Genomic DNA, 19,086 nt, shown 5'->3' with positions numbered 1-19,086 from the left:
CTCAGCATTTTATTCAGAGGGCTCCTGGATTCATCCATCTTCACTATCCGAGGTTTTTGGGGAGAGTAGGAAGAGGTGGTTTTGAATTTCTTGAGAGTCATCTGTCTTAACTGCAGGAGGCAGGGCAATGACAGAGCGCTTTTCCAAGTTCAAGATGTGGGCTTATTGGTGTAGAGGAGACGAGGTCTCTCAGAAGTGCTGATTACAGAAGACCTATGTGTGTGTGTGTGTCAGTGCATGTGTGGTCCAAGCCGAGGGCCGAGGACAGGATGACATCCAGCAGACCCATCTGTTGAAATGACAGGGGTCCTGTCTGGAGAAGCTGTAAACCTCTACCTCCTGTGGCTGAGCCACTTTAAACGGATAATTCAGGTTATTTCAAGTGGGGTTATATGAGGTACTGATCCATAGTCAGTGAATTACCTACAATAGATGCTGGCTGACACGCCCTCAGTTAGGAGAAGCAGAAAGGAGTACCGGCACGGAAGCTAAGCAACCAACTGCTGTGGACAGGGTCAACTACAAAAACTATTGTAGCCACTTAAAAAAGGTCTACCTAAAAAAGTCAATATTAGTTTAAGTGAATGCTTTATTTGAAATATTGTCACTACTTTACCATCAGAAAGTCTTATGTGGTGGGAAACTGCCATTATATGTGCCAAATATTGTATCTCTCCAAAGCGACGAAACTCCATCTGCGAAATCAGCATTTGCTGATCTACTGCAGCCTCAATCAACAAGTTTGTTTGTTTTATTGTGCGACTGTGGTGTTTTAAAATGTTAGTTCAGATTCACCAAAGACACACAAACAAACACAAACAAAATAAGAGATCAGGGCAGCAACTCCTGTGTTCTGTGTGAGGGAAAATTACTCGCCTGTGGAGTTTGGTTAGTTTGGAGAGAGCAATGTTTGGCTTACGTAACAGCTGTTTCCTGTCTGAAAAGGCTGTCTGATGGCATTGTAAAGCAGTGAAAATATAGTATAATATATAAATAATATAGTGTACTCTTAAACTGATGAACTGGTGGACCTTTTTTATTTTATGTGGCTAAAATACGGTTTGTTGCTGACCCTGTCCACAGCTTTTCATGTCTCGGCTTTAATGCTGGTACTCATTTCTGCTTCTCCATACTTGGGGTGTGCATCTACTGTAGGTAATACACTGATGGATAAGTACTTCATACAACCCCACATCAAATAATCCAAACTATCCCTTTAAACTAGCCCCAAACACACACAGCAGCACACACTCTCACCACATGCAAGCGCATTCATTCCAGTGGCTCATAGTTACAACAGTCTGACTGTCTCCCATCCTACTGCGTTGCCTAACTTGTAAACAAGTCACTTCGCCTCGGCTGAAATGTTTACAGTCTGAAGTTATGATAATGCGCAGCCCTGTTTGGTCATTCGAAAAGTGCTGGCCTATCTCTGAAATTCAAAGCACTCAAACACTATCAGAGGTGGTGACATCATCACAAGCCGTGCAATAAAACTTTATCTGTGAAGTTCAGTCTGTGAGACGGACGAGTCGGGCTGGCAGAGAGCGTTATCACTGGAGTGTGCTGATAGCTGTGGTAAACACAGAGAGGCTCGGTGATGTCACTGTGGAGTTGAGAAGGGTGTTGACCTTAGCAGCGTAAACACACTGAGTGCACGGTGGTGTGAGTGTAGGTGTCTGTGCATCTGTCCTGCATTAGTCCAGCGGAGTCTTCCAAACAGCTCTAGCAGAGCGAATATGTGGCAAGAATGTTGAAAGTCTGCTGCAGCTTGTCAAAAAAAGATCACTTAAAGGAGAAATATGTAATATATTACTGTAATAAATCATAAAATGACAGTTATATGTCGTCAGGCATCAAAATGTTGAAATACACGCTTCTCCGACATCAACACTAAAGTCAGCTTGTTCTCCATTGAAATTTCTATTCCGGGCTGGAATAACTGCTTTTGTTTGCCCGCTCCACGTTAATTACAGCTCAAATTAATGTTTGCAACAGTTAAATTTAGCAATATGTTAGTGGAATGACAGACATTATGTCAGGCAGCCACTTAACTCTAGTCCAGAGTGTGCATTTTCTTTTGTTTTGTTTGTTTGTTGTGTTTTGTTTTCAGGTGAACAGGTTTAACATTACATTGGCAGACAATTGACAGTCATAGACTGCTGATCATCTTACAGTGTAGGACTTTCTCGCTTGTTATTGTCAATTTAGGTTGCTGTGTGCGTCCTGCACTACTGCAGTGCTCCTGCACCGAAGTCTAGGGAGGCAGGGGTAGAAACAACTTGCTTTATCCATAGATTGTACATTAAATAGGATTTCAACCAATGCAACATACAGCCTGTGGCTCCGACACACTATTTGGACTGCTGTACTCATTTGTACACGCACAATTGCTACATATTGCTCCTTTAATCTGTTACAATATTTCAGATCTGTCAGCTTCTATAAACTCCTCGATTCATAGAAGAAGCAGCCAGGAAAAAAAAAAAGCATTTTTCAATATTTACACCACACAAGATAATTTGTTTTGACAGAAACATCTGCAGGAAATCTAATGCAAGCTCCTTCTTAATAAGCCTTAGTAAAAGAGGGAAAAGCAGAAATGAAGTGGAAAAAGCTTTTCTCTCAGTCCACACCGCTGCAAAGCCTCATTTGGGAACAACCACTTTTTCGCCTCTGAAGAATTGTGGTTTTATACTCAGGGCACCACTGAGCTCGTTTTCTTGTTCCTCCCCTCTTTTTTACTCTCATTTCCTGAACCAAAACATAATAGGGCATCTTTAATGGGTCCATTACCCTTTTTTATTCCTCCTAACATTAGTAATTCTTTCTTTGATGTAATATGCTCTTAAACTTTTACCATTGCCTCCATGATTGTCTGTCTTTGCAGAAGTTCCAAAATATCTTGTTTTCTTTCACTCCTTTCAGTTTTTTTTAAATGCGTCCCTCTTCTTTCTTTCTTTGTTTTGTAGAACTTTCGTCCCATCACCAGCGGATATGGCGGTTACACCCGCAAGCCGTACACTCCTGAGCCCCAGTCCCCACAGGTACCCCTGTCCCCGCAGCCTCCCCAACCCACTCACCTGAATAACGGACACTCCAGACCCAACAACGGCCACAGCTATGGATACGGGAACGGAACCGGGCACGCTCAGTACAACAATCCAGCAGGACTCTACGCTCACAATGGAAGCAATGGAGACAGATCTCTGCCAAGCAAGATGGGAGGCCTCAGCCTCAGCGCCACACACAGGTGATGCAGTTTGTGCTGCAAAGGAGGGCACAGAGAGTAAAACACAAACAAATGTCTATACCAAAAGAAAGACAATTTTTAAGTACCAAAATAAAGGTAAAAATCAGATTTACAAAATGCTATTTGTGCTCATCAATAGCTTTCTGTTTGTAAATATGCATTTGTTCATACGCAGACTCACATGAAGACACTTTAACAGACACACACACAGAAACAGACACACCTCAGATGTCTCCTGACACACCTGCACAGATGTACAGATGGCCGCACGGAAAAGCCATTTGTTGTTGTGCATCCCCCCAAGCGGGCAATAAACATGTGTGTTTAGTCTCCCAGTGAACATCCTCTCCAGCACTCCCAGGCTTCCCCTGGACTGGACTATTAATCCTGACCAGGCCCCCACACACACAGACACACACACGAACAAGCAAAGATACACTCAAACACCATCTTAACACTGCTCATTGCCCACTGCCAATCACTTTCTCTAACTCACTCACATTACACAGTTTCACCATGTTCTCCTGTCTCTCTTTTTTTCTCTCTCTGTCACTCAGTTGCTTTTTCTCACGCATACACACACATACACACAGCGCTTGCTTCAGACTCCTGGAGGGGAGTCTGGAGACAAACAGGCAGTTAAGTGTGTCAGGATTGGAGCACATCTGTCAGCAGCCCTGCTCATCTCCCAGAGGTTTGAATGTATCCAATGAACGGGATCCATCCTGTTGGGTTTGGGAATAACTTGATGGATGGATGAACATGCAGAGCCGTAGCGCAGAGCTGTTGTGATTAAGACTTCATGCCTGTGGAATCACATGTCGAGTGTAAAGTGTACACCTCTGTTTTCCCCTCTCTGCTGCCTCGGTAAAAGGAAAATCGACGAGATGTCTGTTTAAACAAAAGAAATAGTTGTAGTCCTGCCTTAGTTTCTTCAGCTGCTTTTACGTCAAGTTTTCATTTCTTCCTTTGGTGGTCTGGCAAATGACGTCTGCTCTTTTATCTTTTTGTTTAGGCTACTTTAACTCCTTTCATTCCTCCCTTGGTCAGACATCACATCATGACACTAGCTGATAAAAGAAAAAAATACAGTGGCCATTTATGACAAAACTGTGTGTCTTCCAACCCCAATTCCAAAAAGAAGTTGGGACTTAGTGGAAAATGAAAATAAAAACAGAATCCAATGATTTGCGAATACTTTAAGACCTATATTCTATTGAATACAATAGAAAGACACAGAGACGTCTCTGAAAAAGGCGTCTAGATGGCAGCATGTGTCACTCCAAAACCTGTATGTACCTTTTAGCATTGTCACAGACGTGACAGTTAGCCATGACACCATGTACACTAACACACCCCCATGTTAGCACTGGAAACAATGTGAATGATCATTTTCCTCTTTTGGCCAGAGGACAGGACATCCATAATTTCCAAAGATAGTTTGAAATGTGGACTCGTCAGATCATTGCACACTATTTCACACTTCTCAGAAAGGCTCGAGCAGTGAAGTCAGCAGCGTTTCTGAATGATATTGATATTTGACTTTGGCTTTGCATGGTGGAGTCTTAACTTGCATTTGTAGGTTATCCAAAGTTTTTTTTTTTATCATTGTCATCTAGTCATCATTACTCAGATTACATTGCACTAATACTGTCTCCTGCCCTCCCTTTGTCTCTTTCAGCCCAGAGCCTCCCATACACTCCCCAGTGAGCCGTAATGGTTTCGACACGCAGTCAGATGTCTACAAGATGCTGCAGGACTACGTGGAGCCTGTCTCTGAACCCAAACAGTCCGGCTCCTTCAAATACCTCCAGGGAATCCTGGAGGCTGAGGACGGAGGTATGGATGTCTGTGTGGATGTTTTTTTGGTAATGCTTACATGTGTGTGATGGTGAAGGAAAACAGCATGTGGTTGCACTGTAGCCTCCATCCTCAGTGTCATTTTCCCAGGAACAGGACGAGTACTGCCACTGGTATTAAAGCAGAGGCTAAAATTTCAATAATGGCCACAAAATCATCTGAAATTCTTTTGTACTGCACAGACACTATGAGTTAAATTTTCTCTTCACTGATATTATGATTGGCCCCTCAATTTCCTCATTTTATTCCTATCTAATAATCTCTTTTTCAAGGTAGATCTGGCCAAGACAGTCAGTGGCATAAATATAAAAGCACATGGTTACAGACAGAAAACACAAAAGGAGACAAAATACAATAAACAAGTACTGGGAAAGTCATATTTCAAAAACAGAAAAAGTTAGGGTAATAGGTAAAATAACACTGACATCGTAAGGAATCTGTCTCGAATTCTTTCGTTTTGGATTTAAAAGCATATAACAAGATTAGCTCTTTAAAATTCAAGTCATTCTGCAAAACATTCCATGTTGAGGGTGCAGAGTACACAAGAGCCCGTTTTCCAGTTTCTGTCTTCTCCCAAAGCTCAAGTTGACCAAATTAAAAACAAAAATAAACACAAAGATATTGCATTTAACAGACTTCAGACAAGCAAATATGCATATTTTAGAAACTGTAAGCTGTGAATCTTTAACATTTTTGCTTTAAAAATTAGTGGATCTGTTATCAAAATAACTTTTTCTTAAATCTACTACAAGGAACTTTCATATTGTGTTGATTTTGGAGCCTCCTGTGGACAAAGCAGTAGTTTTCCACCGTAATAATCACAAAATATAATGACAGAAATAAAATTATGTAAATAAGAATCTCCTCCCGTTTCTTTTTATCTGGCAAACATACTACGCACTGCAACTTTGCGTGGGAAAATGTAAACAGACTTGTTTTGTCTTGTCTTGTTTGCTTATGTAGGTTATATAAAGGCATCAGTAATAAATTGAGGCTGTTTCATAACCAGCTACTATAATAACTCAACTTTCTGTCAGTTGAGTAATCCTGTCAGCTCTGCATAGCTATGATATTATTTTGATTAAATAAAGGCTGAACTGCAATTGCCTGCATCATGTTTGACAACCAGTTGAAACTTGTTTTTTTATAAGAGATGAAACTAAGCCAGAAAAACTTTCACCAACCAAATCACATCCTCAAAGATGGTATTTCTGCTATTCTGCAGAGACTTTGATACACTTGACAGCTCCACTCCCAACAGACTATAAAATGTTGGAATGACTAACACTGTTCAACAGGTGTATGAGAAAGTTATAGTATGCCAAGCATCTGAGTATGCCTGCTTGCATAAAACCAACTCTCACAAACTGTTTTCTGAAGTCTTTGCATGAATAAGGTGGAAAGAAAATATGGAAAATATTTCCGCTTTTGCAAATGACACTTACGATCTCAGCCAAAGGAACATCTTGAGTCGCTCAGGCAGCTTCTGTCTGACTGTTTTGAGCTCCCCTGTCTTACTGGCATAGTTTTCCTTTTATAGAAAGACACAGACAGCGAGGTTAGAGGATAGAGAGGAAGACTGAGAGGGAGAGCCGAGAGAAAACAAGAGACGGAGTGAGCGGGGTAAAGATGAAGTGCTTTAAATAGCTCACACACGGATGAACAGGGGAGGGAAGTTTTGGTTTGGCAATTTACTGCAAAAACAACTTCACATAGGACAATAAAGTGAGAAATATGGTTTTCCTGTCCGCCTTCTGACCGCTCGGCATTCCAGCTTTTGAGGAGGAGTCATGTGATGCTGACAGCAGCGGAGGACAGCTAATCCTCTGAGCTAACACATTCTTTTCAGGTTCCATGTTTACCACTAAAAGTTGTGAAAGTCGTAATTATAAGCCAAGTGCTGTTATGTTAAAGCGGAAACAGCCTGGACCACAGAGAAGTGGGATTATGACCTGTTAGCATTGGACTGACTAATATTAATGTTTTATTTAGTAACTAACATCGAGGCGTCCTTCAACCCTTGTTGCTATTAGTGGAGTGTTACCAGCTGTGAATGTAGGAATCTGCAGAGTCACAGTTGGCTTATATGCGCAATAATCTTTGCATAGGTAAATGCTGCTTTTAATATATGTGCCTACTGTGTGTAGGTTGTCATTTAGTCACCTATTTGATCCATAATTCTCACTTAAATTAGAGAACCTTCCCCCATAGATTTGCTCTGAGAGACTTTACATACTCTGGTTTGACTGATGTGGGTTTTGGATACCAATACTGGTCACTGCTGATGGATTTTTGGTGCAGATGGGAATAGTTTCATGCAAATAAGACAACAACATTAATAGTTAATGTGTCCTCAAGATATTTACTTTTGACAGTGAAGAAAACAGATATTGGCATGAATATAAGACGACCCAGAGTACAACCCAGACTTTCTCTTGTAAAAGTGAAGCATAAAATTCTCCAGCAGTCTCTCTTGTCAGGCTTTTGAAGTGGTAAGAATCATTTTCTCTGATGCAGAGCTCAAACTGTCTGTTTGAGGTCTGTATCATGACTGCTCTGTAATAGTTGAGTAATAGCCACTTGCCCCATCAATTTGAGTGTCTCCTTGACTTTAACTTGGGCCAAAAATACCCAAACACCAACCACTTATATCTGCAACGTCCAGGCTTGGGTAGTAATATATTAAATACAGTTGGGATTATGTAATAAGATTACAAATAGTAAGTAAGTAACTAACTATAATCAGCCCAGATTACATTTGAAAATGTGTAATTAGATTATAGCTACATTGACAAGAATTACTGGATTAAATTTGGATGACATCTTTAAAATATGGCCATTTTAAAAATATTAAACTTTTTTCATGATAACCAATAAACTCATAAAAAGTGTTTCTTAGCTCCACAAAAAGAACATATGCAAAATGCTTTTTATATTCATTGAAAATGTATTGATATCTTTAAAAAGAACAAAATAATATTTGTTGTTACTGTGTCCATTTTTTTGTATAAGGTGATTTTGAAGTAAATCAAAAGTATTCGGATTAGATAAAATCTTTTATGTGATCCAATGGAAACCAGTGTGTCAACCTTTGCAAAAACAGAATCAGGCTGAGGGTTTTGTAAACACGCGGTACGTTGTTTAGCCTGTTCGCTGACACACAGGGCAGGCTAGGACATCTTCGAAGTGGAAAAATGGAAGCTGATGTTTGCACGCTCGAAAAGGGGGAAAAGACTTTGACACAAGGCGGCCAATTTTTTCCATTCAAAAAGAATATCTGATGTTGTTGTGAGTATTTATATGTCTAGTCCTCAAATATACTGTCGCTCACTTTTTTAAACTCAATTTCCATGAGAAAATATTGTCTTATATTTAATCCAGTGGTAGTAGTTGGAAACATTATTAAGAAAGTAAACCTAAACCTGTCCTCTGAAACCCAGAATAATATACTATTCACACAATACACTCTACTTTTCAAGGTCCATGGACAATGTTTATTGGGGATGATAATTTGGTCTATTTAAATAAAAGAAAATAACCATGCTGGTGGCTCTTTAATTCTGTATCTTTGGCCAAAACATATAACGAAGCCATTCAGATGGAAAAGCCTCAGTTTCTCTCAGATTTCAGAATAAATCCATCAGTGATTTTCTTTATCCCAGGGCAGGAGTGAAAACTTCCCCGATCGGTTATCACATCTCTGGCTCTACCTTTGATGTTAGAGTCGACAGGATAATCCACAGCACAAGGAAGAACGCTGGCTGCTCCTGCAGTGAGGCCTGGAGCAGAGCCAGATCGCACTGTTGCCTTAATTTAGCACTTAAACATCACACTCAGAGCAGCAAGAGAGAGGGGCAGCTAAAGAAAGAGACAGATGCTAATGACAGACAAAGCAGGTCACTGCTGATGGATTAAAGAGGTTTAAAGGGAGCTCTTTTTGTCTGCTGTCAGGGGTCTTTCAGCTTGGGAGACTGGCAGGTTGATTGACAGGCTAAGCCCCTAATGAGACAGGGAGACACATCAGCTTTACATTGGGATCATTTTAGAAGCTACCTGTGTCTCTGTTGATGTTTGGTGTCATTTAATCTGCGCGAGAGAGTGAAATCCTGACACAAATGTTGCTCATGTTCATCCCTTCATGGTTGTAGTTTTTTAATAGCTCAATAAAGCAGGAAAAAAAGGTCATATTAACCACTGAACACGCTCAGCGCTCAGGTTAAACTCGGATCTTCCTGTTTTTCAATGCATACCTTGCTGTCAGGCTTTTAAATCACGGTGGTTGGTCCCCTTTTGAAGGCGAAAGCCCCTGTTGAGGCCATGTTGACTTTCAGGGGCTTTTAAAGTTAAAGCAAACAAGAGTGTCAGTTTACCCAGAATTCCACAGACTCTGCCACGATTGGATAGCATTGTGGATGGAAGAGAGCTGGAGTGATTGTTTAACACTGGTGTTGTTAGGCTGTTGAAACAGGTTGGTAGGTAATAAAAAGCTGCATCAATGTAAGGTTCTGTTTTTTTACGCAACATGTTGGGATGTTAATGATTTATTATGAATCAATTAATTGCTGTTAAGAATTTAACCAATAAAATGTACTGATCAATAATTACTTACTAGTGCCTTATTTGACTTAGTTTTGTCTGACGGAGGCATTTGTTGAATAAGGAAACTTAAACTTAAAATGAAATGAAAGTGAGAAAGAAATGAGAAAAAGGATGTTTTTTATATATCATTTAATATTAATTAATGTGATAATAATGTTAGCATTATAACATGTTTACATAATACTACATATTATGTAGTTATATTCTAACAAATAAACATAAACAAAACCATTTCTATATATTTAAAAGAAATTAAAATTAAATTTGTTTACTAGGAATGTAACAGTATATCAAATATTGCAATATCACAATCTATCTACTTTGAAATTACATGGTTAATTATTTTATGTTTTTATTTTATTTTATAAAATGATCACTGACTGCTCTTTCGTTTTAGTTTTGCAATTGTACACATAGAATATAAAACATTCAATGTCAAAAATAATTCATGCATTTTTTTTTTTTTAAATATTGCTGTCAATAATTTATATCATTACATTCCTAATGATAGATGCCATAATTTCCACCTTTATTAATGAAAGTTTGTGGTGAATTTAAGAGGATGAATAAGACAGCATGATGGAGGAGTGTTTCTTCCACACTTGGAAAAAGAAATAAACAAAATTCCAGCGACTTCTCTGAAACCTCAGCCATTCCCTGGTTATTTGTTTAAGAAAAAAAAAAGAAGAAGAAAAATATCGTATTTTGCACTGTACCTTTACTTGAGGTTGTTTATTTCAAGAAAGGCTCCTTTCCATCAGCTTGCTGGGGTTATTTTTTCACCTTGTCACAGCAGTAATGAATGATGGCCACAGAAACCCAGTTTCAGTACAGGGAAAGTGCTCAGGAGGGAAGCAGGCTGTGTCCTTTCTCAGGACAGGTCCTCATGTGCTTCGACATCCATCAGCACCACTGATATGAAGAGAAGGAAATGTTATACTTTCAAAGTATAACACTCATCCGATTATTGATTGCCTACTGGATTATAACAAGTAAACTTGGAATGCTCACATACAATATTATTTGTTACTTTTATCTTACTTTGCCTCAGAAGTTATATGCAAAGTTAAATGAATATTTCCCCAGTGGTTTAGACTTGATTGGAACAATGTGATTAGAATTATCTGTAGTAGGTAACGGGATGTAGATAAACATCACATCAGTCATGCCCCCCTTCAGACACACTGCAGAGTAATTCAATTCTGTTTCAAGGAAAAACAGAGGGAGCATTCCATTCAGATTGTTATTCCACAGGGATCGAGGCAGAGCTGAAAAGATGCAAGATTTAAAGCCCCAGCAAAGATTTCCAGTCCTGTGGGGGTAAACATGTGATCCCAGTGGTGAGGGGCTTAACCCTTCAACTGTCTGTGTTGGCACAGGAGAATTCTTCCTCTGACAGCACTATAAATCAGCAGCCAGAGATCATTGTTATTGTAGTTTTTGTTTGATATTCTTTTATTTTCTTACTCTATAAATCCTCTAAAGATGCCCATCATTAAAGCTACTACAAGGACTTTTAAATTGGTTATGAAACAGTCTCAATCGAATACTGACGTGGAAACCAGACTGCTTATGTCCACAGGGGCGCCCAAAATTAATGAAATATGAAGTTTCTTGTCATAGCTTTCATCCCAGTGACTTTCAGTCTTTAGTTTACTGTGTCATGAAACAAAGTCCATAATTTTACTTCAGTGGAATTCATTAATCAATCAGGATTTTCATTTATTTTCAGCACATTTCAGCTGATCATTGTGCCCATGTTTCAATAATCTTTCTTGTCTTTCTTGTCCTGTTCGGTCTCGATAAAATCCCTTTTTTTAAAAATGCACAATCAGTTCTGCTGCTAGTGGCAGTAACAAAAGATGTAGTTTGATGCTCTGAAGGCATATCCTCCAATGTCTTTAAAAATTTTCAGTTGAATGTGTCTAAGTGAATATGATGACATTGTTAACAACATTTGGAATAATGGAAGTACAGACCTGCTGTTTTAAGACATTTTAATGTGGAAATGTTACATATTATAGCCTTAAGCCCTTAAGAGAAATTAAACCCTTAAATCTGTTGCAGCATGCTCAGGAACAAATTAAGTGTTTTGTTTTGTTTTTTGACATCCTTGAGAAGTGGATGCAATATCCCACAATAACTGTCTAACATTATCATATTACAGCTGTTTGTTTAGCTTTCGACATTGTGGTTCCCTTTGCCTTAAATTCCCTGAGGCTCCACACTCTGCACTTGACAGGTTTGAGTTAGGATGGAGGCTAACATGAGTGTGTGACCGTTTTACAGCGTGTCTGGTTGATATTAGTCACAGTGCAGGACACACATTGTGCCGTGAATGTTGCGTGGGGTGAGGTATGTGTCGTAATCGGCCAGCTTGTCACTGTCTGTCAGATAAAATATGGTGTCTGTCTGCACTTGGCAACAAAATATATGGACCCTAAGTAGTCTGGCTATTTAAAAATGTAGAAGTTAGACTAAACAAGCACTCATTCATTCTGCTTTTTGTATCTATTCCTGACTGTGGTCAAAAGACTTTTATTAGTCAGCCTTCCCCTCTGTGAGAAAGTCACGAGAGTGCTGCACATAAAAGGTTTTCCATTAGAGTGCATCATTAAGTAATAAAGTTATTAATCCCAGAAATAACAGAACCAGCTAATGTCAGCTCTTAAACCCTCCACGGAGCAGTCAGAGGCTAACTATTACTGAAAGATGGAAAGTACTTTGAGTCAGGTGCCAGAGGCGAGGTAATTAGACTGTGGTTAGTGGCAGTGATAGGTGGCCTGTTGGCCTGTGCAGCCTCTGTTGGCACATCATCAGTAAGGGGAAGTCATATACTGCAGATCACAGCCGTGCCCGCTGATCTGCGCACTGGTGCATTTGGAACCACTGGAGTGGCTCCAGATATCCAGTATTAAGTATGCTCCTTTCATGCATTCCACTCAGGCATAACTAAACGCTTGATGGTTGGAGCTGATCGCTCTTAATAAAAAAATGTTATCCGTGGGAAGGCAGCAACTCCAGTCTGTCACCAGAATTACCAGCCCCAACTGTTTATGTGGTAGATTTAGAAGGTCCAGTGTGCAAGATTATTAGTGTATAATCACTTAAAAATGAGAATAGTTGTGCTTTTGTCACTTAAATAAACCAGTCATCTCTACAGAGGGCATGGGTCATCTTCCATGATGGAGGCCACAATGTTGCACCGCTGTGTTTCTACAGTACCCTAGAACAGACAAAGCAAACACTGGCTCTGGATGCAGACTTTAACATTTTTTGGAAGTTTCGCAGCCACCGTATGTTCTCCTACATGCTGGGAAGGGGAGGGAGAGGCGAGATGTTTGCAGTCTGACGATGAGTCTATCTGTTCTTGCCATTAAGATTAATATCGCCTCTGCTCACGTTGCGCTTTCACAGATATCGTGTAATTGTAGCGTCTTGGTGTGATGGTTAAAGGTTGACTTTGTAACATGTGTACCGTGTGTCTAGTCAGGTTGACTGATGAATTCCTTCTAGGAAGTACCACTACTCTTGAATGGAGCACACAGGCAGGAGCGAGAGACACAGAGAGGTCAAATCGAGGGGATTTCAAACAAGAGACAAACACGAAAAGATTCAGTAACAGAAGTAGAAAGCAGAAGAGCAAAATTTAGGGCAGGGACTGGTTTCTTCTGAGTGAAAAATAAATATTCATTGGCTAGAGCAACACTTGAACACACCATACCAAACATTTTCACATCAGCAAATCCTTGCCACATTAATTTTGATACCACCATGAAGATTGAGCCTACTATTAATTGCCTTCAAAAGTAGATATTACATTGCTTGTCACTGAGCTGTACTTTATAAATTCTGAAAGCGAAAGCATAAATCTCTCCAAATTAATCACAAGTACAAAAACTCAATGGAGAGGCTGAGGAAGAAGTCAAGTGGCAACATCCTGTTTATGAAAGCGAGCAACAAAGTTAATGAGAAATGTGATCTTAACATGGAACTCTAATGCTGACCATGTCGTTATCTCTGTCAGGAAATAGAGGCTATCATTTGTCCTGCGAATGACATAACATCGAGAACGATAGTAAAACACAGTCAAACAACAAACAGAGCTGCTAATATTAGTATTGTGTTCACCACGTAGACAAAACTTGTTTTATCCAGGGTATTGTATTGCTCCAAGTTGTTGGTACAGCAGGACATTGTTGAATTATTTCTGCATGGCTGTTAGGGTGTTTCTAGATACTCTACTTGTGTTCCAGTAGGTTGCTAGAGGATTACTAGGTTGTTACTTGGTGTTGACTGGGTGGTGTGTGGCAGGGTGTTGATAGTTGCTAGTGTGTACTATGGTTCTATAGCCATTTCCAGATAGGATGTTCTACAAGGTTACTAAGGCAGAACAGGGTGTTTACTAGTGTGTTCTATGTAGTTGCCAGGACATTAGTTGGTGGTTTTAGGTGGTTGCTAGGCAGCTGCTATAAAGTCCCACATGTTAAAAGTCTCAACATTCAAAGACTTGCAAGTAATGATGATGAATTTGCAGGACTTCAAAGAAAAGTTGGCTTAAGCATTCCTAATCACTCAATTTTAATTGACATAAATGGGGTGAACAAAATAATAGAAACATCTGTCAGTATAATGCAATACATTTATCACATATCATGTATGGCTACCACATCAGTAACACACGTGTCCTCAATAGGGTGCACATTTAAATTTTTCACTATCTGTATTAAATGTTCTACCAAAACTGCTGGAAAGTAGTCTGTCAAAAAAGTGGCAGAAGCCTGAGAATAACATGCAACATGAACTATTCCTCACGTGGATACCTGTGCCATGTCCTTGTGCCAGCAGGGTAACACACTTCTGTGAGGAGAACCAGAAATAGTGAGAAATAACTCGGTGGGGAACAGAAACTGACACCTGGTGCCTCTTCTGAGGGTAGTGTGGAAAATATTAATCCATCTTCGGATCACTTACCAGCCTAATACAGACCTGACAGCCACCATGGTCCAGTCTTACTACCTAGACCTCAAAGAGAATTTCCTGCAGAGTGCAAACACAGCTCTCAGATAGCAGAAGCCCACAGAGAGCACCTGGAATTCTGACAGCATGTTGCACATTTATAGTATGCACACTTATTTGTAAGGTCTGACATCTAAATGGTTTATGTTGGAAGTGTCCGAAGTCCTTATATCTATGCTTTTTTGTTTTGTTTTGTTATTTGTAGGTGTGTCCCCAACAGAGAGAATGAGGAACCTAAAGTCTCCAGTCAGGTCTCCAATCCCCAAACTGGGAAGCCCCATCCCCAGCCCCCTGCCTGGTCTTCAGAAGCTACCCCAGTGCACACGCTGCTGTAACGGCATTGTGTAAGTATTGTACAGATCCTGGCTTGATTTCTAAGATATGGACTGTATAACATCATGTAATATCAAATAGAATAAGTATGTAATTGTGTCTTACTGGCCAGAGACTCCTTTTAAAGGGATAGTTTGGATTCATTCATTCATGGAGGGAGGTATGAGGTACATATTAATAGTCAGTACATTTTTTAATCTTCTTACGCTGGTGAGCCTCCTGCTTCTCCAAACTTGAAGCATGCCAACCACCATCTATTGTAGGTAATACACTGACTATCTGTAAATACCTTATACATCCCCACTTCAGATAATCCAAACTCTCCCTTTAAGGAGGCTGTGATACATTTTTTGGACTTGGAGGGTAAAGACCATATGATACATCTAAAAGTTTATTTCATATGTAAAATATTTAAAAGTTTCAATTTGCTTTTCATTTGAATACTAAAGGGGAACTTTTTTTTATTGGAGTACCACAGTATGAACCTTATAAAAATAATGGTTACTGTGGCCTGGAATTACAGACTACCAAAGATGCAGTAAATATGATACTGAAAATATGAATGATTTACTCCCAGATTTGCTGTTAAAACTATTTTAATCGCCATCTGGAAATTATATGTCTCTCTGTCTGGTTTTATCACTCCTCCTGTGGTCATGAAAGTTTTTTTTTCTATGTGTGAGGTGAGACATGGTTCTTCCCTGAGTCTGAAACAAAGAGGTTAACTCACGCAGGTCGACCTGCACCAACAGGCCTCTCACTTGTAACCAGAAAAAAATCTATTCCCATTCGTCATTTTAATGATTAAACCAAGCCATCCTCCACACCCGTTCCCACACACACACACTCACCTGCACACATACACAGAGGCGCAGATACACAAACACATTAAGCGTAAGCCCATGCACCGGTAATCCCCCCTCTATAAAAGCAGCTGCAGGTAAGAAGTGATGTCATCGGCTTACTTTACTTGTTAACGAGAGTGCAATGTGGGAGCTCGCACAAAAAGGCTGTTATGACCTGGGAGCATTTTACAGCTTTTTAAACAAATATGGAGCAGTGTGTCGAGAGTTTATCCTGCAAGTGGTGTGGTTAGCTGGGGAAAGTGGTTAAAAAAACAGAGGCAGGCATATGACTGAATGGTCGCTGGCCCGAGTCCCCACACCAGAAAGGAAAATCTTATTGGGAGCAGTGAATGAACAACGCCCTTAATAACTGCTGTGACTGTGGGACTGAGTGTAGCAGTGAACTTCTAAATGCACCAGTGTTGATCAGTAGCCCGCCAGCAGAATAAACATACACTGTTCAGCTCCCAGGTGTGACTGTATGAATGTGTGTAACCTTATCTCCGCCTGAAACTCCGCTCAGGATGTGTTCTTTGAAAAGATCCCATAAATATGACGCGTAATGAAATATATTCAAACACTTGCATGTTACAGTCGCTGCAGAGTAAGATAATTGCTGATTTACATAGATGATGGAAATTTCAATAAACAACTGAGTTAGTCAGAAGCTGTTCACCATCACTTACTTCCTTTTAAAGTGTTCTGCTTAATGTTTGTCCTCTGTGATGAGGACACCCCCATAAAAAAAAAATGCCTGCAGAGCCTTTTAAGGATTTTCCTATCATGCATTCACACATTTTAATCTTTCTCAGTTGTGCAACCTGTTCCACTGTACAGCTGGTTTGCACTGTCTTTGTTCTACATTTCCCTTACACTACATATAAGGCTGTGTTCGTCCTGTACACTGTCATTAAACATTTAAGACTCAGACTCAGGGTGCCGCTGAAACCGTACCAAAAAAAGAAACCACAAGATAAATTAGAGGAAGTACAAATCTGTCATCACAAAACAGTATCTGTTTCACTTTCAGCATCCTTCAGGCTGAACATTAAAGGGAAAATGTGGCACTTTTCATGTGCATGTACAGTCAGCACTGATGATAAGGATAATCCATTAAGACAATAAATTCTTCAGTGTGAGCTATATTGACGAAGAAAACTGAGTTCTCCTGCTGCAAAATCTGTAGCTTCCTGCATCCAGTGATGTCACAGTGATGTAGAGTGTTAAATGGGACCTATTATGCAAATTTTCAGTATTTTCTTTCTGGGACTCCACTAGGGTCGCTTTGCATGATTCACAGTTCAAAAACATCCTTCTTTATCTTGTACTGGCCCTTTATGCAGCCCCTCTATCCAACTTCTGTCTGAAACAAGCCATTTTAGCTCCTGTCTCTTTAAGTCTTTTTACAGCTGACTGAAACCTGAGTGTTTTGCTCACACAGATTAGTTATTATTTGACAATTTGACCATGTTGAGTTATAGTTATAGTCCCTGTAACCTCTAGAGAAACACCAGAAAGAGCAGGTGATTCATCAGAGACTGAGGAAAGGAAGTCTGCAAATGTGACATACCTTAATACATCACCTTGTTCATGAACATGATTCCTGCCTGAGTCACATCAGGCAGGACAACAACTCCCATGATCCCATGCTACTTCACAACATCATCGCAGTTCAGAACTTTCATACTGTGCATCTAAACCCTTCGCAAGTCCAACACTGTCTCCCTCCATCTGTCCATGCAGTGGCACCATCGTGAAGGCCAGGGACAAGCTCTACCACCCCGAGTGCTTCATGTGCGACGACTGCGGCACCAACCTCAAGCAGAAAGGCTACTTCTTCATCGAGGACAATCTGTACTGTGAGACCCACGCCAAGGCACGCGTCCAGCCTCCAGAGGGCTACGACGTCGTTGCCGTTTACCCAAACTCCAAGGTGGAGCTGGTCTGAGATGGATATGGAGCTGACTATACTGTAATATAACTGGGAAACTAAAATCTAGGAGAATGGGGCTACTGAGTATCCTAGCCTGCATTTATCAGGATCTGTCAAACTGGAATGCAGATAATGGATTAGTTTTGCCTTTGGGAGAGTCCTACGAAATTTGTACTTCAGTGATCCAAGATCAGCATTTCTACACTGACAGACTTGATAAATGCTGTGTATATTGAGCATACTGAAATATGTTGACAGAATAAGGCTTGGATCTGATGCATATCCGAAAACCCATTACAAAGCTGACATCTTATGCCCCCATCTCTCAATCAGTGTGTTTACATTGAATTACAATCCAAGAAAAACATTGAACCAATTAAGATCATGTTTGGAAAAGGTGTTCATATATGCACGTTCATTTCCTCACCACATCACAGCATATTACCAGAATATTACATGTAATAATTAAGAAACGAGACATGCACAGGGGGCAAAATGTCTGCAGAAAAGTTTGAAATGACTACACCAGCATATTTTTCTAACAATCAGCACAACTTTATCACCAGCATCATATTCAGTGTCTCATGACAAACCTACTCAAGCCTTAAAATAACTTTAAAACACTAATGTGCGAGTGTGTGCGATATGGGTTACCACAGGAGAATTTTAGTTGACTGGTGAGCTTGCTGTGATGGACTGTGCATAGGTTTTTCTGCCTTCAGACTAATTTTGCTATCATAACAACAGTTTCCAGTGAAGCACAGCACACTACAAAATGTCAGTCTGTGTTTTTGCAAACTCATCTAAGGTGTAATGATATTTTGTTCAAGCTTTGGTTTAGGGGTTTAAAGGTTTCATTGTCTTTTTAACTATGTTACAGTCACACATTATACTCCTGTTGTGGATGGACTTTTTCATTTTTACATCTATGCAGTTTACTCTTCAGACTTTCTATGTTTAAAAAAAAACTGGGGATCGTCTCTGTTTGGTCACTTTTTCCGCTCACTGCTCACAGTTACGTGAAACAATAAGCAATAAATCATTATACGCAAATATTTAATAAGTATACTTGATCCTTCCTAATCCCACCCCTATTTGCTATGGGCTCCAATAACAAGCTTGGTACCCAGCAGAACTTCAGTCAACTTTCTCTTTCCCTGTTTCTTGTACTTAAATATGTGTAGATATGTGTGCCATGTGTTAGGCTCACCTATGTTGAAAAGAAAACCAAATTTTGAAGATGT

General features: G+C 39.9%; 1 protein-coding gene across 1 annotated transcript in view; it reads left to right on the top strand.

Moving 5' to 3' along the window:
- The window catches only part of pdlim4 (PDZ and LIM domain 4), a 60,652-nt gene extending 42,306 nt beyond the window's left edge, over positions 1-18,346 (top strand). Inside the window, exons 4-7 of the mRNA XM_084729823.1 lie at positions 2,973-3,253; positions 4,935-5,092; positions 14,937-15,075; positions 17,653-18,346. Of these exons, the coding sequence (XP_084585949.1) occupies positions 2,973-3,253; positions 4,935-5,092; positions 14,937-15,075; positions 17,653-17,857 (783 nt within the window). The 3' untranslated portion in view covers positions 17,858-18,346. The remainder of the gene's footprint in view (positions 1-2,972; positions 3,254-4,934; positions 5,093-14,936; positions 15,076-17,652) is intronic.
- The last annotated feature ends 740 nt before the right edge of the window (positions 18,347-19,086 follow it).

The sequence above is a fragment of the Lutjanus erythropterus genome, chromosome 11 (assembly GCF_056507025.1).
Source record: "Lutjanus erythropterus isolate fLutEry1 chromosome 11, fLutEry1.hap2, whole genome shotgun sequence".
Taxonomy (NCBI): Eukaryota; Metazoa; Chordata; class Actinopteri; order Lutjaniformes; family Lutjanidae; genus Lutjanus; species Lutjanus erythropterus.
Note: the sequence above shows the minus strand (reverse complement) of the source record. Positions and strands in the feature narration are given on the sequence as shown.